Below are 23,016 nucleotides of genomic sequence, written 5' to 3' on the forward strand. Positions count from 1 at the left end.
GGGAGAGATTATTTCCATCGGGTATTCATTTTTAATTAAATTAATCGAGGAATCGGCGCGCTAATCCGTGGAATTCGCGTAGTAGTCGCTTCAGCGTGACGGCCGTGCGCTATTGCAGAATTCCGTGAGGTTGGTAAATATTCGAGGAGCGCCGCATTGTTCTCATTACGGCGTATCGCGCCATGCTATTCCGATAACTTCATCAACCGGTATTCGACATCGAAATACCCGTAGATAGGAATTTCGATTCGCGCGTGAATATAAATAAATACATGCGTGTACGTTATCGGCCATTAGTCTCGGGACCGCTTGTATCTTTACCGAAAATGCGACAAGGATGCGGGTGGGAGCGTTGTCCTCGTCTCTCTCTCTCTCTCTCTCTCTCTCTCTCTAGCTTTTTAATAGAAGTAACAAAAGTTGAGACAAAAAGTTACTGTTTTATTAACTAAAACTCTGTAATGAATAATTTATCTCTAAGAGGTCTGATTTTTCCTTCGTAGCGCCAAAAAACTGACACCGCATTTTCCTCTTTGAAATTTTCGATTTTATGTCGCTAAAGTTCATTAAAATATTGTATTATTGAAAAACGTTATTTTTTGTTAGTTTAATTTAGTATATTTTAGTTTATTATTATTGATATAATGATTTAATATAAAAATATCTTTTTCTAGGAATTTATAGTACGAGAGCAAAACTAATTATGCGAACATGTTATAGATAATAGTTTAATTAAATAACGTTATGACGGAGATATATTTTGTTCGCAATCAGATATTCTAGGATTAATATTGAATATGTATGTCGACAAAATTGTATTTGTCCATCTCGAACGGTGAAATATTGATAACTGATCATGATTGAAAAGTCTATTCTTACGAGCAGAAATAACGTACTAACAAATTAATATATATATAGTACTGTAATAGCGGACTTGAAATAGTCACGTGCGAATGTAATTAAAGATTACTTACGATACCAAAGTTTATTCTAAAAATACAAATGATTAAATATTATTTTCTATTATCAATTCGATCTTTTTTAAAAGAATAAAGTTCGTATTTTTGAAGGGGATCATAAAGGTTATACATTTTTTTTTTATTGACCCTTTGACTGCCGCAGGGATTTTTGTGATGAGTTCTCTGGCGCTACACTATTATTTTTTATGATATAATTTTAAAGTAAATTTTTCACTTTAGAATACATTTTTCAATAAAATACATTTTTAAATAAAAGTCTTTGGCAAAATTGAAAATCCCTTCAGAATTTACAATATACTATACGTATACAAAATGTTTACTGTGAAAAAACCTGGAGAATCTGGAACTTTTAAGGGATTTCTCTTTATCCTTGAAAATCAGGGATTTTGATGGAATTTTATTGAGTCTCACGGTAATTTTTTAAATTGTTTTTACTTTAAATTCTTATTCTGAATATACATTCTTTCTTAATTATCGCTTTTTCTTGATAATGCAAAATGTTGACAATCAGCAGTGTACATACAGCTGTGTACATTAATTCATGTATATACATTTTTGTGTTTCGCGAATTTTTATAAAAAAATTAAGGTGACAGTAGAAGGCAATACTCAGCAGAATAGAATATAGAGCTAACAATTCTTTTGTAGTGAATCTTCTCTATCTTATGAATCCTGCAATTGTAGAAAATAATAGATATAATTTCATGGAAATATCCTGTTTTCTGCTAATTTTCAATACATAGTTTATTTGCTTGGAATTCAATTTATTTCAAAATTGTATTAAAAAATGTTCTACTCTTATTTGGAATTTTAAATAAAAAATACCTAGAAAAAATTCGGGAATTCTCAGAGAAATTTTTTACAAGATTTCAGTAAACACCCTGTATATAAAATCAATGCAAAAAGATGGTATATATAGATAATAGTAAAAAATGTATTAAATTGATACTCACTAAAATTGATATGGCAATGTTCTGAACACACATAGATGTATACTCGATTGTATACATATAGCAATCAAAGTGTTAATAAAACCATTCTATATATTGTTACAGTAAACAAAAATAATAAACAGAATAAACGATATAAATATACATACATTTGTGTACATGCTTTGTATACGTTGTAACACGTGCAAATGGATACTTGGATCTAGAAAGACGACTCCAGTACACGTAAAGGAGCTATTAACTTACAGTAACAAGGTGATCGCGAGGAACGATTAGAGAGCTGTCGGAAAGGGATCGTAAAATTTGTTGAATTTCGATAACCGCTCTTTGTAGACTGCTTGAATTTCAAATAGCGCGACTGATAAAGCTGTAACCGTAAATTTATCACGGGTAGACGATCAAAAGTTAAAATCAAAGGAAACGAGCGATTTGACACGATGACAGATCCGTGATGGTAATAGCGTAGACGGTAATTCTGTAGAATTCCATTCTGTTAGAATTGACATCTCGCGTTCCGCATATTTCTATTAATAACGCTTAATAGATTCGATCAGAGAAAAAGAGAGAGAGAGGGCTATTTGTATGTCGACGTCAGAACAACAGTTTTATAAATATATCGCTAGAAGATTCTCTGTCACGAGGAAGAACAAACATTTAACGATACGTCTGCCTTCGTGGCGCACCAGAATAAATCCTTTGACAATGTATGCTCATGTAATAACGAATAAAGTAATGCTGGCACGCAATGTGATATGGGTCGGATTTGAGTTTCACGACATTCATACGAAGACATTATTCGAAAAGGAATTTTTTTCATTTTTATATCCTGGGTAACTTCATTAAAATTTTAGATCTGCAGGATGTAGATAGGAATTCCACGAATTTTACGCACATGGTTCATACGGGACTTTCATGCATACGAATCTGTAATGTGTGTTTTACGTACCAGAAAGCGTGGCCCGTTAAAATTACTGCAGTATGCGCGTTATATTTATTTGCGCGCTTATTATTATTAAACGCAGATAAATTTAGAACGAATTGTTGAATGCGAGCTCGTGAAATATTACGCTATTGTTTCTACCGTGGGAACTATACCAGCCATTAGAGTATGATCAATTGCCTCGTAAAACTATTAACCGCTTTCGAGGTGAGAGATTTAGACAGAACCAAAGAAAAGTAATGAGTTTATTGAACAAAGTATACCTAATAACGGCAATAAAATCTGATTAGAAGTTTCACGAATAACGATTATTACAAGGCTGTTTTTGAATCAACAATTTTTATACTTCTATAAACATCCTCTATAAACGAAGATAGCTACATATATTAAAATTCTAAAAATGAGATGATATCTTTTTTAATGTTCACGTTTCTGGAACTAGTGTTAGATAATCGTGCCGCCATCGATTAGTCTTAATGTAACAGATTTGCGATTTGCGATTAAAAACGTGGTATACATGCGATTTAGTCGATAAACGTTTTCGTCGATGCTCGCCGCCACGTTCCGAAGAATAGAAGTCTAGAATTCCTTTTTCTTTTTTCTTTTTTATCGCATATCGTGTATTTTACTACAATAAATCGCTATATCATGATACAGATTGCGTCGCATACAGGCCGCGTTCTTGAAGACATAATATCGACGATACGACGTATACGTGATTTTCGACCGTAAAGTGGTTCTCACGCGTCAAATCTGTAAGATTTCCATTAGACGTGATTTCGCGTCTGTAAGAAGAATCTCAAAGAGAGCTTCGGGCCCGCATTCTCCACGCCTCCCAGTCATGTCTCGTATCCTACGTACCTTTTATTCGTTTAGTTTCCGACACGCCGCCAAGATTTCATCGCGGCTGTGTGAATCTCACGTACACTGTATCCCTCAAGGATTAAAACGTCGGGCATATGTTCCAGAATTCCCACCTGTGAGCTTTCCTTGACGTATCCGTCTTCCGCGCATGGGAGAAAAGCGAGACGTTTTTCAGGAAATATTTCTCGAGACGTGTCGTCTGAATAACGCATAAGTATACAAACGAAGATGGAGCAAGGATTCGATTTCCGACAAAATACCGTTTATCCTACTTTTCCTACGATTTCTTTTTTTCTTTTCTTTTGGTATCTCCGCGCGCACGTCTCGTCTTAAATTAGGATATACAGAAAGAACCGTTGAATCGTCTTAATCGCTACGCGTATCGGATGTGTACAGTGTTTCGGGCGAGAGAAAACCATGCTACGTGGTGGTGGTGTTTCGTGGATTTCTCAAAAATAACGCCGGCGAGGCCGAGTATGACACGTTTCCGCCGCCGTCGTTCAGTGAGCCCACGTATTAGGCCTGTCCAACTGGTGAGCTCTGCTTTTATGCCTAATTGACGATGCCACATTGTAAACAATTCGGTAAATCCGCTTGTGATGCATAGTTTTATTCGTGAATTCGTTCGCTTGAAAAATATAGTGTAATATACGTACAAAACTACGAACCTCCGCTACTGCTATTAAAGAACAATGACAATGATAATTTCGTAAAATCGAAATTGGTTAGAATAATAGATCAATTCATGTAGATTTTATTATCATCATTATTCACAATTCACAATTATTCATAATTAGATCTCATTATATAGAAATATTTAATGAGATGCCGCGATGATGTCTCTTACAGTGTTATTTTGATCATATCGATGCATTTGTACGTAATAGTGTGTCATTTATTTTCGGAACTCTATAGATGAATAATAGATCGGAACTTTAATAATAAATAAGTCACAGACCAAACGTGAAAGAGCGAGCACCGAGAGGAATTATGTTCAATGACAAGAGGAACGATGTATAACGCTCGCTTGCAACTTTAAAATAAGAGCTATTGCGGCTCGATTCTTGCAATATATGTCACAATGTTAGTTGTTCAATATTCAACTGATGGCGATTCTTTAATTTATATAGGACGTGCAAATATTTACGCGCACATACTCTGTAAGAAAATATACTTATCGTCGTATATAATTATCGTAAAAAATAACATTCGGCAATGGACGTGATGACGCTCTTCCGATGCCAGTGTGCGAAAAGTAAATAACTTTTCCATTGTATAGCGTGATTATTTTCTAACAATGATTTATATAATAATAAAGACAATTATTTTCATTATCAATTTTGTTATAAAATGATGGCAGTTATCTTCATTATTAATCATTATTATAAAACGAATTTGCTATATTATAACAACAAAAAAGTTATTTACGTTGATATCGGTATTCAATATCATAAATGATAGTTTCAAAATATTCGTGAAGCTACGGTTTTAATTGAAAGATAATAAATTCTACAAAAAGTCACAACGCGGAAGAACACTTCGCACAATCTTTTCCCCGACGCTTCTTCGAATGTAACGACAGGTGAACGACTCATCCAGTAGTATAACTCGTAACAACGCGGCCGCGAGACGCCTTAATGATGGTCTTTAATGACGGTACCGTGAGAGCGACGCTCCGGAATTGCAGTACATACCGCGCTTTTGTTCGCGTTTGTTCCGCGTGTAATAAACTCTTGCAACGCCGTGTCGTGCAATAAACGCGTTTTCGTGCGACGCGACGGTGCGATCTCCATCTCGCAATGCCGTCACGACGCGACGTCGCAAAGAGCGGGCGACTTCTACGAGACCCGCGCTCTCGCGCGCTTGTAAAGGGAACAGTTTTTCATAACAATTTTTGTAGAAACGAAAAACGTAAGATTGTGGCGTGAGTAGAAACACACGCTTCGCAATCGCCTTCGAGCGTCAACGTGAATTTTCGTGTTTTGACTGGATGTATTCGCTCTTTTTATTCTTCTTGTTTGTGTATTCCGAGAGAAATTTTCCAGACTTCATGGGAACGTGTGTTATTCAAGCAGATTTAAATGGAAAAAGGTCGCATTGCGGCATTCGGATTGATTTGAAATACTTATGAAGTTATTACGGTCTTAATGAAATGATCGAGTACATATCTTTGTAAACAGATGCTTTTTCTGCGACTCGATAAGCTGTAAATAATTGACGCGAAACTAATTTGATTTTAACTTATAACGTCGAATTAATTTGTGACAAAGATCACTTAGTCGCAATACTGTCGTATTAATCGCTACTATTATTACTAAATGTATTGTTTTTACGATGTAAAATTGTAAAATATATCGAATATAGCTTCTATAGTCCACCTATTCAATTTACAATAATCAGTATAAATCAGTCCATTTTTTATGCTTATTGCATTATCTTATAATTAAAATTTATATTACTGTAAAATCTCGTGAATCTTATATAGTTGTTATTGTATGCAATTTATTCGAAAAGCGCCCCAATCTTCGAGCCGAATGTTATTTTTTTTAAATAAACAAAGAATCCGATCACTTATTTTCTTGAAATTAATCTTCGAATATCTAGATTTTATTATTCCAACTGTTCTAATTCTGATTTATATCAAATGCGGTGATTTTTGTTTAAAATCACTTGAGCGACACATTCGCAAAAACTATCAAATCTCGGTTTATATACGCTACTTGGTCATTTTTTTTTTAAATCGATGATTTTGGAACAACACACAAGTTCAAGAATTAAAATTGTGAAGATGATAACTGTGCCATTTGTAAATATAGTAAATAATGTAAGATGTTCTCAAAGGAAAGGCAGTGTTTATAACAGATATGAGCAACGCATAGACTTGTATCATACATGCACGCATTTAGAAGTCTGTGCTTTTGGAACCCACCTAATCAATTATTTCGATATCTAAGAGATATATATATATATATATATATATATAAACCTTGTTAGCGACACGATCGATTCGTTTATCCTGACCGCGTGAATTTTCCATTCGACAGGTCTGAAATCTGGTCTGTCGAAAACGGACGATCAGCAGATCGGTGCTCCGGAAGTTGGACAGGCCTGGCCTAACGTAATCCGCCTCGTCGTGGCGTATTCGACCCGGGCAGTATTTACATAATTCGAGTCGCATGCGCGTCGCGCGTAATGACTTGGAGCAGGCAATCGCGCAATCTTCCACGAAAATCTCGCATATCTAAGTAGTCCAGCCGGCGGCAACTTCGACTAAAGTAAATAAGGAATAAGAGGGACGAGTACGGATGAGAGGGAAGGGAAGTTGGAACTGTGTTGGAAGATGGAATGGAAGACGGGAGCATGTGGTTTATGGAGGAAAGAAGACCCGCGAGGAATGGATGGGAGAGGGTGTGAGCCTGGGGGGGGGGAAAGATGAAAAAGAGAAGGGAGAGGTGTCGGACGATAAAGTCCCGGAGGGGAAAAGAGGAGGGGGAAGGGTAATATCCTATCTATCACAAACGGAAGTAATGACGTAATAGTTATGGACATTTTCGAAGTAAAACGCTTATCGCGTTAAAACGACGCCCGCTACGACGAGTACCGCCGATACCAGCACGCTCGCCAGATTCCTCTTCGCTGCCGACGTTTTGCGACGTTGTATCGCTGCCATCTTGTCACCTGAAACGGCAAGAGAGACAGGTGGATCCGTTAGTAAATCGGTTGCCGAAATCGATCGGCGTTATTCGTCGAGGTGCCCCCGTTATCGAGGTAATCGAGTACACATCGACGAGGGGTCGCGACGACGGGACGTTCCCGTTGGAAACGGTAGCGTGTCTCTTGTAAGTTAAGTCGAGCGTTATTTCCGCCGTGGCGCACCATGTTCGCTGTTGCCGCTGCAACATGTTAAAGCCGAGAGAGTACAACCGGGCGATAAAGCGATCGCTCTCTCTCTCTCCATCTCTTTATCTTTCTCTTTGTTTCTCTTTCGTTCCCCCCTTTTCTTTCTTTCTTTCTCTTATACCAACTGCCATTTTGCCTGTTATTTAATAATTGCGTCTTCCGTCACGCGCGCGCTTTCAGCCGCGCGCACGAGAGAGCGATCGGAAGGCGACTTACACAAATTACGCAGATTAAATCCGCATATGCAAACAGACGCGAATCCGCGGCACACGCTTTCACGCTAAACGGCTGGTTTGATTTGAATCCATTATTCATATTGAACGTACCACGCTACGTGCGCGCGTGTGAATGTGTGTGTGTGTGTGTGTGTGTGTGTGCTGGACGAACGAAAGTCAAGACAGATCAATGCGAGTCGTACAGCGCCGCGTTGTATACCTACATGCGTCTTATTTATACTCGAATATTCAGAGTTTCAATATTCGGATTAACATGGATTTTAATCTTTACAGTAGTCGAACTAAAAATTATATCAGGTATGCATTCTATTGTTGTATAATAGCTCTTCAGAAGCCAAATCCATCGATTTTGTTTTTTTTATAAATTTTTAAACTTTAGTACTAAAGCATTTAGTTTACAAATTCATCGATTTTGTCTGTTTCATATTTTGTGGAATCAGTTTAGCTTTTGAGAGATCTGTGTAATAAATAAAAAGGTGAATTTTTATTAATACGCTCGGGACTTCACGTTTTGATCCGCTTTATATTTGCAAGATACGTATCATGCAGAATATTTTTTTAAGTACTGTTTAATATTTAAAAAATCCTTTGAGATCATTTATGATTAAAAGTTCATACGAATATAGGATTTCGATTTTCTCACATACATATTTGAGAGATATAGAGTACTAAAAATGATCGCTTCCTTCAAAGTTTTTAAACAAAAAATAAATTAAGTTTTTATGTCTAATTTTTTCGAGATATTGACATCGAATTTAGCATAAGTAGATATATCTTTAAATTAAATTAACTATTTTATGTTAATATTGTAAATTCCTTCGAAAGCACACCAGGTAAAATTTAGACGTATATTTTGTAAGTAAAAAAAATTAAGGTAATACTGTTTTGTCTATTGCGATTATCTTACATTTTTAAGCCTGAGTTTTTAAATAAGAAAATTTTTTTTTGTTTAGAACAGAGAGAGTTATTTAAAAAAAAAAACCAATAATTTTATAGCATTTTTAAGTCAATATCTCTGAAACGTGACTTTTGAAATTATACTTTTATATACACTTTTCTTCATACTGTAAAAACCTCGAAAATCAACTCTTAAAATATTGAACAGTTCTTAGGAAACATCCTGTATATAGACGATTATGTTTTATGCATACATCAGTCCACGTATCCATATTGTAATACCGGATTACGCCGATCGTTATGGTATGAATATACTAAAGAAACAAAGAGGAGAAATTGCATTTTCTTCTAACGCTCGTTTTTAATCTCGACTCGTATTAATATCGAACCGGCAGTTGATTGTGACGGTTTCGTAGAGATCTCCCTTTTTTCCTTCCACGACGTAAACATCGTTTGCGTCATGGACCCTCGTTGCTGTAACGCGGATTTCTTTTACTCGGATTAGCGACTCGCGGAGGATCCGAAATAAATTCCGGGCGTAGATTTCCATTATAATTTCCAATTGAAATTGTGGACTCCCGCGGACTCGGCCAGCGCGTCTCCCGTTGCATACAAAATTACTTCCCAACGCTCCGACGCATCGCGTCGCACGGCGCTGTGTTCCGTGGAACTGCACAGAATGCGCCGTGGATTACTGAGCTAATTACTGTCGTAGTTACTCACACCATGCGTCGTAGCTACCCCGCGGAATAATTAATGTTGATAATAGATATATGCCGTATATTATAAATTGTATTATACATAATATCGCGTGCGTCATAGCGTGTGCCGATATTAATTCGTTGTTACGGAGATTGGAGATAATCAAGGGGTGACAAGTATGTAATTAGTATTGATACGAGGGGACTACTCTTTCAATCAGTATCACGGCCTTGTCAGTCTCATTCTTACGCGACGTAATGAATTGTTTATTCATCGAGATATTTAATAATGATAATGATAATCGTGAGAAGGAAATTATATGCATATGTTTATTACACATGTGTGTACATATATTATGATTCCATATCATTTTTGTACGCAGAAACTTGTAAACATAATAATGGCTTTAACTAAGCTAAAGATTCTTGAGATGATAGGAATTCTAGATAAAATATATAGTACATAATTTAGTTATAATTGATCAATTAAATTTACATTAAGCAAGTGTTTATTTCAGATCTAAATTAAGTGGCTGATAAAAGAAATTGGCACGACTAAAATGTCAACCTATTCTTATTCAATTACATCTTTTTTCTTTTTTCGAGTAAATAAGAGTCTGTAATGGAGAATGGAAGGTTTAATAGAGGAAAAGAGGAATATTCAAAGTATAAGAATTGATAATTGAAGGAAAAGTAATTTAGCACTTAATCTATATTGTTTCTCGCAAATCTCTCGAGGAAATATTTATTTTATCGAAAACTATTACCTAAGCGAATTGAAATTAGTATGTACATAATTATAATCAAGAAATATGAGAATTGTTGAATAGGTTGGGTGTGTATATATATATATATATTAATACATATGCACACATACACACACATACATACATATCCATATATACTTACACACAACATATTATAATATGTGTATAGATTTTCTATAGAATTTATTATTTTAAAATAATGTAATAATAATAATGTAATAATATAGCTAGAGTGCCCACACTTACTATATATTATTATCGCGTTATTTTAACATTCTATAATTATACATATACATATATATTATTATAAAAGTGTTTATAATATATATAATATGTAAAATAAATATTTCTCAAAATAAACGTATTATATTAATAAACCATTTTCATTGATAATGAGAACTAAGTATACATATATTGTATATTTATTACTGCTGACGGCAGGTCAAAGTACATTAAAGTAGGTTATAATACGTAAAACACACTAATTGTTAGTCACAATATAAAGTATGTCATGGCATGTTTTAAAAGTACGCTAGAATAAAACTTTTGTTGACATACATCCAAGCAGCCTTCAGTAGCCAACTAGCTGTTCCAGAATTTTAATTCAAAGCAAAAGATTTAGCTAGCAAAATATACTCTAATCCATATGTTGGACATTTAAATGTATATTTAAAAATTGCAATAAATAAGGTTGTTCTGTCGAGAAAGCACTATTTCTAATTACGAAGAGTGTATTATTAAGAATAATTCCAATAAAACAAATCACTATATTGTATATATATAATAAATTACTAATTATTGTATAAGTAGGGAAATTCTTTAATTTGCAGAATGCAGTTTTGATAATATCATATTTGCTTCCAAAATGCTTAGGACATCGATTTCTTTTCGCGTGAATCTTTAATATAAAATTCTCTGATTTGGCCGATTTGTTTCTCATCCATCGATCCGAAGCATGCGGCGGAGGTGCACGCGTTACCCCATTATGTGATTTGCGTGCGCGTATTATAAAGCGCTTATAACTCGTTCGCGTTTAATTAACCTACGGCCAATGTTTTGTTTCGGGCTTGCACCTCTGGACTGAAAGACTATCGCGATTTCTCCTTTCACGCGAAATAAAGGCATCTATTGTGTGAACAGCAGTGCTTTCATCTATTCGCCGGTTTACAAAAGACGCTTGGTCTTTGCATTTGTTTCCGAAAATGTATTTTGTACTGCTATTACACAGAGTCTACTATACGCTTGTGTATCCACGTATTCGGGCGTCGTAGTTATCAATAACAAAAGTACAAATGACACGCCAAGTCACTCTTCGCAAATTAAAGTTTACTTCTCGTATGTATGCAAATCGTACCAGTTTCACAAAATTAATTTTTACCGACGCTCATTTTTTCTCTAGATACGATTAATTTTTGCAGACAAAATGCAGTGGAGATAATTAGAAAATCATTCTATTAACAACTGCAAAAGAGAAATTTATCTTCTCGCAAATCATTGTTTATATGCAAAGCGCAGTACGGAGAGGCATCATTTATTGTTTTTTTGTCTCCCAAACAATAACCGAAATATCTTCGTATCTATGCTTTGCATATAAACAATGAGATTTACGAGAAGATAAATTTCTCTTTTACAGGCGTTAATAGAATGATTTTCTAATTATCTCCACTGTGTGTTCTGGGTATTCTGTGTGTGTGTTTGTAGAAAATTAATCTAGAGAAAATTAATAATCGAGAAAAATGCACATTGGTAATAATTAATTTTGTGTAACTGATACAAAATATTTCCAGACATACAAAAGTTATGAATTTATTACTCATGAAAAGATTAAAGTAATGTTTATCAGTAATAAACTCTCAGTAATTAATCGCACATTAATTAATTTAGAATTAAAATATTTTTTTTGCAAGGTATAGAGATTTTGTATCTAACCTTTAAGAACAAGCGAGGCAAGTTATATTTCGAGGGATAAAAAACATTTCGCTCAGAATAGCATCATACTTTTCTCATGTCAAGTCTCTAACTTTGGATTAGATTTAGACTTCGCTATTGATCGTGTACTATCTTTTATTTCGTATCCAGAGTTATAGGGTCACTCTCGCTGATTAAACTTCCGCGGTTAATTAACCACAGGCCGATATTTGCTCCGGTTTTGCGCCAATCCTGGGAAGACCGTGATGATGTTTCCTCTCAAATAGAAGCATAGTGACCCGCCGTTAAACGGAGTTATTTCCCATACTCGTCAAACCGCAAATACGAGCCACTCGGCTAGGCTGGTTAACGCCGTAAACATCGTCATGTCTCGCTTGCGGCCGACCGACGTGCTTTTTGCTCTTTTATATTTTCGCCTGTATAGCTCACCCTAACAAATTTATCTTGGCAGCGTGAAAAAAATTGCCGCATGTTATTAACACGCCATAATAATATCAGAGAGTATATTTTATCATTAAAAATTGCTTTTTCAAGATAACTCAAAATCTAAAAATATAGTCTTACGATTTCTTTTATACGCGTCATTTTTTCGCAGAAGAAAGTTGAAACTGTACCCCAGTACAAATAGAACATCGTGATTTAAATTGTCTCAATATTTTGGAGAGAGGATTTATCGAAGGTTTTATTTATAATGTAGCTGTCTCATTGGTTATTTTTGTGTGAATTGTAACTTTGCGATCGAAATGACTGCGTGCTTGACTAACAATGACGGAGAGCTTAACTTATCCACTGGAGCCAATAGTATTGATTGCGGAAACTGAATAGCTCTTGGGTCTGTGAATAAGATTCTGCACAAACTTTGTCAATTAAATCGAAGTGCATTCAAACATTTACAGAATTACGTGCATTGATTGCGGAATTTAATGACTTCCGGCTTATATATTTATAAGAAGCTTTTAGTGCCTCAACTTGTTCCAGAATATTCACAGACTCTATAACGTAAAGTTATAAAATATTTATATAATTAATTTCGCGTGCATTTACAATGTTGTATTACATTTATTATTTAGAGCTAACCTTAAATCTCAAAAGGATGTATTTACAAACAATATACGAATTTTGTTATATATATATATATACGCATATATATTTTATTATATCATTTTATTTTAATTCCTATAAAAATTCTCCAATTAAACGTTACCAAATCGCAAAAAAACAATAATTTGGAAAAAATAAGAAAGTATCGAAATAATTTGGAATATTCACTGAATCGCGTAGCGTGTTCATAAAAATAACACGAAGCTTCAGATGCATGATCCAGAATCTACGTGGGAATCGTGATTTGGGTCAGAGAGTGCATTTCAGCATTTACGGCCTACGTGCATCGGTTGTAAAGATGCCTTCAAAACCTAATGACAAACAGCTGGCACCACCCGGCGAGGATTTAATGCTCCGATCCCTTCGTAGCGAGAACCGTTTAATAAGAATTCTCACTGGCTCATACATTTTTCATGATGAAACGAAACGGCTCTATCAACTAAAAGGATGAAGATGGATAAATATTATTCATCTAATACGGATTATTATCTCCCTCTTTATAAATTATGCCGCGAGAAAAATACTATTTTGCATCTTGCAAGAAATGAGATTTATCTTCTCGTTGCATCGCGGAATTTTTAGTCCCTCGCATTCATCAAGAATATTTCTGCAAAATTATGTATGTTTTTATTTTTGGGACGACATTTGCAAATCAAGAAGAAATGACCGAGCATTGATAAAGAATACGCGTTACTTATAAAAATCGTTAAAAAAATTCAGAGCAAGAGCGACGAGCTGCGCGAAGTTAATTTTATTATGTTCGCCGCTATTATGTGTAAAATGAAGTCGTTATAGACCAAACAGCTTTCTACAAATTTATTTTATCTACATTTATTTTCTATCACTTCTCTCTTAATATCGCGAACATATTCTTTCAAACTCTCTTGTACATTTTTCTGCTTTAATAATATTACACTGCCTTCTTTCTCGTATACCTATTTCTCTTTTGCTTCACTCTCCTTTTTTACGTTTTAACTGAATTTTTTTTATAAATTAGGTCAGATTCGCGTAAATTATCTGTGCAATGTGCAACATATGCAACATGTAGAGTAAAGTAATACAATTTTGAAAATGATAATTCTGAACAAAATAAGATTTGATTCAATTTTCGAGGTTCAAATTCGGTTATTTCCACTTTAGTATCCACCCCATCCTCCCCCTTTAATACCTCCACACAATGGAATTAGATTTACTAATTGTAAGCTTAAAAACCTCGAAAATCTTCCAATCTTATTTTATTCTGAATTTTCCTATATTCGAAATTGTATCACCTTATCCTAACAAAATACATGTTTACGTAAATGATGTAGTAATTTACATAGTTTATAGAAGAACTTATAGTTGAAAACGTAAAAAACGAACACACAAAATATTTTATACAAGATGAATCACAAGTAAGTTTTATATTTTCATAAGCTCGTTCCCTGTTAAAAAAGAAGAACAAATGTATTTATGAACGTTAAGTAGAAAATGTTTCGTTGTGGAAATAATAAACATAATAGTAGTATCGAATATATATATATATATACTTCATGTTACAAGTGGGTCTTTTTTCCGTTTACAAGAGATGCACAAAGTATCCTCCATCATTTTCCACACATGCCTGAGCATGACTGATCTCATATTCGACCATTATTTAAATTTATCTGTGTGCGTTATTTCGATAACAAAATATTTGCGATCTAATGTTCGTAAATACATTTGTTCTTCCTCTTTATTCAGGAAAATACTCATGAAATTTTTAATTTATTTACCGTAAGTATAAATAATTCGCTATGACTACTCAAAGGAAAAAATACATATTTATTAAAATTTAATAAATTTTTTCTCAATGTATAAAAATTGGACAAGTTACTTGCTATTTTCACACAACTTTTATCGTCCACCAAATAACTATAGAGCCGTATTAGGAATCTCGACGACAATGTGGATTATTTGAACGTGCTATAATTGGAAGAAATGTGCAAATAAGAGTTTACGAGCGATTCTCACGGTTAACTGAGAAAAGACAACGATCGGAATATATCGCGCGTTAGATGCAAACACCGGTTTACGAGCTGATGACAACTGGAGAAGAGAACCGGAAAATCGCTGCGGGGCTTCGTCGACGCTCAGTTCAGAAGTTGGGTTTAACGTGCCGTCTTCCAGGACGTAGCAAAGGTGTGTCCGCCCGTCTTTAACAAGATTGCGATCTAGTATCGTCGCGCTAAGCCAATTTACTCCCGGCATTGCGCAACGTTTAGATAATTTATCGCGACACCGAGTCTCTTCTATACCCTTCCCTTCCTTTTCCGGCTCGCGCGTTGCGCGCGAAAGCTCGCGAAATTTCCCGGATGTCTCAAGTTCTACAGTATTCATTAACGATTTTGCGACGTACCTCCGTCGCACAAGTAGAACAAAATAATTCGCGAGTAGACGGAACAGCGCGAGTTAACTGGCTCGGGAACTAACTAGTAATTACGACGATCTATCATTACAGCTGCGTCGCGTAACATCGGGAAATGCAATAATCTTGTGGGCAATATTTATACACATAATTGTACCTGGTTCAAGTGCCCTGGGTATAACCGAACAGTTCATACTTTAAGAGCTGTGCTATTATTAATTCGCTATTAACGCACATCCGTCGAGACCCTAGTGACGCTTCTCTCGCAACGGGGTCAAAAATCTCGGTCAAAAGGCAACGCGCCATGTAGCTAGCGGGGATTTCATCTCATTATCACGTGCCCGTAATAATTAATCTCCTCCATCTCGCGTCGCGAGCGAGAGTGAAATAGATATGTGTCGGTGTCCTGACGTTACGCGGCCAAGCTTCACTATAACGCAGATGTCGAGTGCGTGCGAGTAATTCAACGAAGCTTCAGTGTCGGGCATGAAAAGAATTTTGTAATCCGGATGGAGAGAGAAATTACTACCGTGAAAATTTAAAAAATCTATGCAATATTAAGTGAAAGAACAATTTTACTTTTGTTATGTCGAACAAAAGTGAAATTATTGTTGCCTTTCGAGCTAACTTTGAAATCTCTTCGCATTCTTTACTGCAGAAGACAGTATATGTGCCTTATACTGAATTTTCCGTTTAATATTTTTGACACACTACATGTAACATTATTATAAAATATTTCCAAAAATTTATCGATGCTTAAATATTGAATGTTACGTATAATACAATTATCACATCGTGAGAATATCGTATTTTTTAATACGAATTAATTTAGTTATTATTGTACAATATACATTTAAAACATATATAAGCAAAACTAGAGATCTTCTAGCAAGTCTAGTCACGAGAAAAACATAGCAACAATATTTGACTCTGTATTGTAGGTTATATGATATATGTATAGTAAATCATACAAGGTTTACGTGGCCCTGCCTGCCTGTACTCTGTAATACATAGCCATTTTCGTCATATTTATCTCATGAAAAGACTATGTGACCAGAATTTTATTTGAGGGTCTCTAAGTAAAACTAGCAAGCGACCTAAAGAAAAAAATTGGTCAAAGAATTTATTAATTCTCAAGCTATTTAATCTTTTGCTGTCCTGTATCGAGTCAGACGAGTAATGGTCTTCAAATATTTCAAAACATTAGATTAGAAAATCAGTAAATTATATATCACATCTCTATCAATTCTTCTAAACAATAAATTTTCTTTGTTAAACATTAAGTCTCAGAGGACCGTACACGTGCGTCTCATTGGTTAAAATTTCTTAGATTTATGTCATCACTTATTATTATTATAGATGTAGAGGACAAAATACTCCCTTGCGTAAAATAATTTAGACCACAAAAAGATAAAAATGGCTCTGCGGTCGAGTCTTATATATTGTAAAATTACAGTAAGAAAGAGAAGGATTTCGCAATAGCTCGTACTAGAATAGGTCATGTAAAAAAACTCTAGCTAATTATACATAAGGGCATCGCACGACTTGATCGCGAACAGACTCGACAATAGCACGACGACTTCGCGGCGCCTACGTCGACGACCGCATTTGTCCTAGACTTGGCATTGCGTCACCGTTCGTCATTAATATATTGTGGGCCGCCTTGACCTGGCCTATCGATATATCATCGCGCTCGGAGAGTGCCCGGCGTGATATAATCCCGTCGTAAATTTGCCAAACGAGGCAAATCAAAAAAAAGCGACGGCGCGGCGCGCTCGCGCGCGGATCCTTCTTCCTGTCTCCCGAATATCAAAATTCATGGTGCGCACCGTTGCGCGCGGACCGTCAGATTTGCAACATTCATCGGCGATACGTGTCTCCTCTGAAACGCGGTGCATGCACACTTTTACCGTAATTTACGGCGCGAAGCGTCGCTCCATATGTTCCCGGGGCCGTGAATTACGGGGCTGTGCGGCGCCCGGCTCGCTACGTACATGCGAACACTCGCATAGGTCCCGGTGTGCGTCGGTGCCGCGGTAATGGAGTCCATATCTTCAAAATTTAACCTGAAAGCTTAGTACTTCGCGGAACAGAAGGGACGCTCGTATAGCGGTTTATCACGCACGCGATGGACTCGCCGCTTCTCGCGTGTCGACTCCGCGCGCGTTATCGGCTAAGAGGCTAGGAGCCTATACCGATTTCTCATTCAATCGTCTCGACGGAAACCGTTCTATTTTGCTGTGTAAAGCGTCACACATAGAATCCTTTTAATGTACATCATTCATTAATTTGAAGCCAAATGCATTGCAAGACGATTGCTCTTCCATTTACTTTATCTCTCTCCCTCTCTTGCCAGGTTAGACTCATGTTTCATGTGTCATATGATAAACTTTTTAAGCGTGTTGATTGGCTACAGGACAGAAAGGAAATCTCCTGCAGCCAATCAATAGGTTTCAAAAGCTTTGTCATCTGAAATATCAGCCTGGATAATATTTCATTTGTAGCACAAATTTTTCAAATGTATTATTGACTGGCTATAGAAATAGAGAAGTTCTCAAATTTCCAGAAAATTCTCTATGTTATAATCAATCAACACACTTGAAAAGTTTGTTATATGATAGATGAAATATTAGCCTTAGAAACAAATAGCCTTCGAACAGAAACAAGACGCCATTTCCATTCAAGCAATTCCGCTAAATTTGACACACATAAGACGAATATACGCCGGTTAGCCAACGTAATTAGAACGTAATATTCCATGTTTAATCGCGGCTACGATCGCATAAGATCGACAATTTCTTCGTGGCGACGTGCATATATCAAAAGTCCGCAAAAGCGTGGGTTCCGGATCGAGACGCCCGTCCCTTCTCTTCCCCTCTCTCTCTCTCTCTCTCTCTCTCTCTCTCTCTCTCTCACTCTCTCTCTCTCTCTCTGCCCGTATATATATCCGTATAATAAATCTTCTGGCCGACCGAGTTTCTCGTAATCCAATTAAGATTTTCGCGACTCTGTCCTCATCCTTTCACATCAATTACCGCGGCGATCCTGGCGGACTTAAAATTGCGAGCGCCGCTAAAGTCATCACGGAGCACCGTGCGCGCGCGAGTTTTTCGACGACAACGCGGAGCCGACGAGGACCGCTTTTTGCAGTAAAAGCCTTGGGCTTCTTCTCCAGTCGCAAGCCTTTGTTAGAAAGGGGTTAAATCGTGCTATATATACACATCGAAGGGTGACCGGCGGCGATGAGTGATCGATCGTTGAAGAACCGAGGAGACTCGTTCTCTTTCATGCACACGCACATCGTCGTGCATGTCACGCGCGCGTACAATACGCGCGGTAGCAGCGCCTCGTATACTCCACGCACAACCCACGTGTGCAAAACGTGGAAATAACAGAAACATTCGCATCGGAAAAAGGGAACTGTGTGTTGAAGCGGAATCTGGGATGCTGTCGTCAAATAAACGTATTTTTTTTTTTTATTAGGACGAGGACGTTAGACAATTTTGGAAAATGTTTTGTTTCCATGTCCTCTCCTCGTGCACAATGCGATTTTCATTGTTATAAATCTCTGCACTCTGTCTGCCTAAAAACATTTTTTATTAGTATATTTCTTGTGTGTGTTTGTTAGATCTGAGCTTGCTTTTTTTTTTATTTACAATATTATTTTTTTACGGTATGTTTACGTATATTTATATGTGTGATGTTATATATAATCGTGGAAAATGTTTAAAAAAAAAAAACGTACATGAAGGAAAACGTTGGATAGCGAGAAGAATAAATACTTTCAATCAGAATGGTGACATTTTTAATTTAGGAGTGGATTTTCTTTTCTTCGCGTGGCTCAGAAAATTCCGCTAGAAATCGCGTATCTTCTCTCGAGCCAGACTTTCTGACGATTTTAGACGAGCCGATGTATTCTTGATGAAATCATGATTGATGCACCTAATCTTTCTTCGCAATGTCAGCAATTTCAGTATTAAATATCTCGATGTAGTTAAATATTCAATGAGAATCTTTCAAAAATCTGCTTAAAACAGTTTGAATACGAGTACTATCGAATGTCTGTAAAATCGGTTTGGATCGATGCAAGTTTTTAATTTTGCTCATCCGAGGATAATTACGCCAGGTATATCCGTTCGGATCGAGAAGGTAGTTAAGAGACTGCCGGGACAACCGCGATGGGGTTATATTGATTAAGAAAGTTCGCTTTGTACGAAACACGTTGCTTATACTTGCCTTCAGTGACGAAGACGAAGATCGATGCCGGCTTGGTGTTGGAGGCGCTGCACGTGTAATTGCCCGTGTCCGTCTCCACTGCCTGGCGAATCGTCAGCCGGCTTTGAGTTGGTCCTGGATCGGTTTGTACGGTCACGCTGCCGCGCGTGGTGTCGTAGTTTATCATCCGGTTATTGTGATACCAGAACACGTATTGCGGCGGCGTCGGGCTCTAGAGCAGATAGAAGAAGAATGGTGTCGGTTGACAAGCATGAGATTTAACGTGCGGATTTTTCCCAGCACAAAGGCAACGACCGGAGAATCATCGGGCCTGCGGCCCGTGACATTCGTTATGAGGATTTCTTTCGGCGGAATAACGCGTCTTTGTGCTGGGCATCATCAGCGCCGACAGGATTTGTGGTCTTGGTGCTTTTGTTTGCTTATTTTTTGCACAGCGATTACATGCTGAAAGACTTAACTTCATTTATGCAGCTTTATTTTGATACACCTATTTAGGGTACATTCCGTTTTGCGCTCACAGCGCGTGTAAGCATCATTTGTTCTTGTTTAATATTTAGTAGACAACAAGGATGAACTGATATTTACAGTGTGTGATGAAAACGGAACTCGTATTCTCCTCTCTCTCTCCCCACAATGTTCATTAACATTCATTATAAAGTTGATGTTTGAATTGATGCTTTACTATAGCATAATATTCATATATTAGGATCGCGCAATATTTTCTTGCGCATCTTGTGTTCTTTGTTTGTTTTATATTTACAAGTAATATAGGGAAGAATTTCTTCGGCCTTCATGCTGTCGTCATAATGTAACATTCAAGGAAAAAACTATAGTGTTAAGATGTGTTAAACAGTCCAAATTAGTTTTTAATAAATATTAACGTTAAACAAATATTATTGATATTAATAGATAAAAGCAAATAAAATGTGTAAAAATTTTTGGTAAATTGAATTTAAAAAATATACATAAGAAAATATCGTGTTTTAATTAATATTAAATAATTAACGTACAAAATGTAATTAAGAAGTATAACAACAAAGTGCTTGTCGAAACAAATTTTAATTGAAAAAGCTTTGACACTCTTTATACGTATAACAAAAGAAGCAATTTTATTATACGTTATCGTAACAGTGATTTTGAGACACTTTGTACGTTTAGGTAGCAAGTCAGATATATCTTGAAGTAATTAAATGTCAACTTGCGAGAATTTAATATTTGCTTTTGCGGGCTTTAGCTAAACGCGCGCAGGAATTTGGTTGCAAAAACGCGACTTTATATAATAGGTTGGGTTTCGTTGAACGAGCGCGCGGAATTCAGCTGTAGCTGCGAGCAATGAGGCCCATCAACGTTTATTATAACGCCGGATACACGTTTACAGCGGCCCTGTCGTGTCATAGAATACAGGAAGGATAGGTGCGTGAAATGGTGTGTTGTTAAGGTCAAATACTCGCAAACTTCCAACCACAACGTCAGGAAATTCGCAATATGCTGAGCGATGACGAAACCGTGTAAAAGGCGCGGAGAATAAAGGCTACTCCAAAGTACTCTCTTCAACAAATCTTATTTGTTCGCCAACATTTTCTTACTACATAAGAAAAATTATCTCAAAAATGTTTCGCATGCAGCTATTTCAAAAGTTTATGAATATAGGATATTACAATTGTATTATTTTCTTTTCATTAAGAATTTAAATGAGAATATATCGCGTCGCGACATATTAAACCGTCGCGCGTCGTGCTTAAAAAAGCACGATCTCGTAAAATATGTAAATTTTTATACATATATGTGAGTAAACTAAGAGAAATGTTTGGTACGTATAACCATCCATTTTGTCGACATGTGACTAACAAAAATTTCCTTTCTTTTTCAAAATTGTGTCGTCTTATAAAAATTTGGTTATTTTAACCAAAATTTGGTTAGAATAGCCAACATTTAATTTGGCCCAAAAAAAAATTAAATTTTGATTAGAAATTTAATTAGGATAGCAAAAATTTTGTTGCCTTAACTAAAATTAAGACAACACAATTTTTAAATGAAAGAGTAAGAAAGTTTTAATTAGTCACATAAACAAAACGAATGGTTATACGTAACATTTATCTCTCAGTGTAAAACAATAACGTACAAATTTATTTAACGCAACTGTTAGCGGCTTGCTCGTACTGTCTCGTTAGTAACTGGATATATGGATTCGGCGTGTGCGCCTTATAGCGTATAAATTTCCGCCCAATGTAGCCGCGGGATCCAGACACGTGGGATGCTGCTCGTCATCCGTTTATTGTAACGTCGGATGCGTGCATATTGTGGCGGCGGCGTCGAACCGCAAAGCGAGTGAAGAATAGACGCGCGAAACCGTAGCGTACGAACAGCGAGGGTGCGGGATATCAGAGGATTTTCAGTTTCATGGGTTCTGTCCGGTAAAGCAAGTGCAAGTCAGGAATCAGAGGCCACGCGTTTCTCTATGCTAAATGCTCGTTATTTTATTCCGTTTAACGTTCCTCAAACCGTTATGCAGCAAGTGCTCGCCGCTGGGCGATATACAATGAGAGCGTGTACATCACAGAAACGATCGTTGTTTCTCATTATTGTACGGCGTTGCGTATATCGACGAATAAGTTGCTGCACAAAGGTAGGAATGAAATTGAAAAAGTGATCCGCAGAAATACGTCATGAATATTACGGCTAGAAATATAGTTTCGAATGTACACGAAAAGAATAATTTTGTTGAAGTATCTAACAATTTAGCTAGAGATACAGATCTGAAAATAACTTCGCTGGATTATTAAAATTATTATGTAAAACGCTAAAATATAATGAGTAGTGCTGCAAAAAAGTTTTGACATCTAGCAACCAGCTTGAGTGTCCTACTTAAATGTTTTGATGGTTTAACAAAATTATTTTCAGATTTTTATCTAGTTAAATGTTGGGCAAAAAATTAATTCTTTATGTTATAAAAAAAATTAAATTGACGACAAATAGTATACGATTATAGACGTAAAATTAATAAATATTTTCCTCGTTTAGTTAAAAATATAATTTTCACTGATACAAATAATTAATTGAATAAATTGTTAATTTGATATTTATGTAATATCTTTCGTGATTTGTAGCATGGGGGGGGGGGGGGGGGGAAAGA

General features: G+C 36.2%; 1 protein-coding gene across 1 annotated transcript in view; it reads right to left on the reverse strand.

The window, feature by feature from the left end:
* Positions 1–6,930: 6,930 nt before the first annotated feature.
* dpr12 (defective proboscis extension response 12) overlaps positions 6,931–23,016 on the reverse strand; it is a 140,265-nt gene continuing 124,179 nt past the window's right edge. Inside the window, exons 5-6 of the mRNA XM_018547396.1 lie at positions 19,884–20,094; positions 6,931–7,408 (exon numbers count right to left, since the gene is read on the reverse strand). Coding sequence (XP_018402898.1) covers positions 7,296–7,408; positions 19,884–20,094 — 324 coding nt within the window. The 3' untranslated portion in view covers positions 6,931–7,295. The remainder of the gene's footprint in view (positions 7,409–19,883; positions 20,095–23,016) is intronic.

Source organism: Cyphomyrmex costatus, unplaced genomic scaffold (assembly GCF_001594065.2).
Source record: "Cyphomyrmex costatus isolate MS0001 unplaced genomic scaffold, Ccosl1.0 scaffold639, whole genome shotgun sequence".
NCBI classification, from domain to species: domain Eukaryota; kingdom Metazoa; phylum Arthropoda; class Insecta; order Hymenoptera; family Formicidae; genus Cyphomyrmex; species Cyphomyrmex costatus.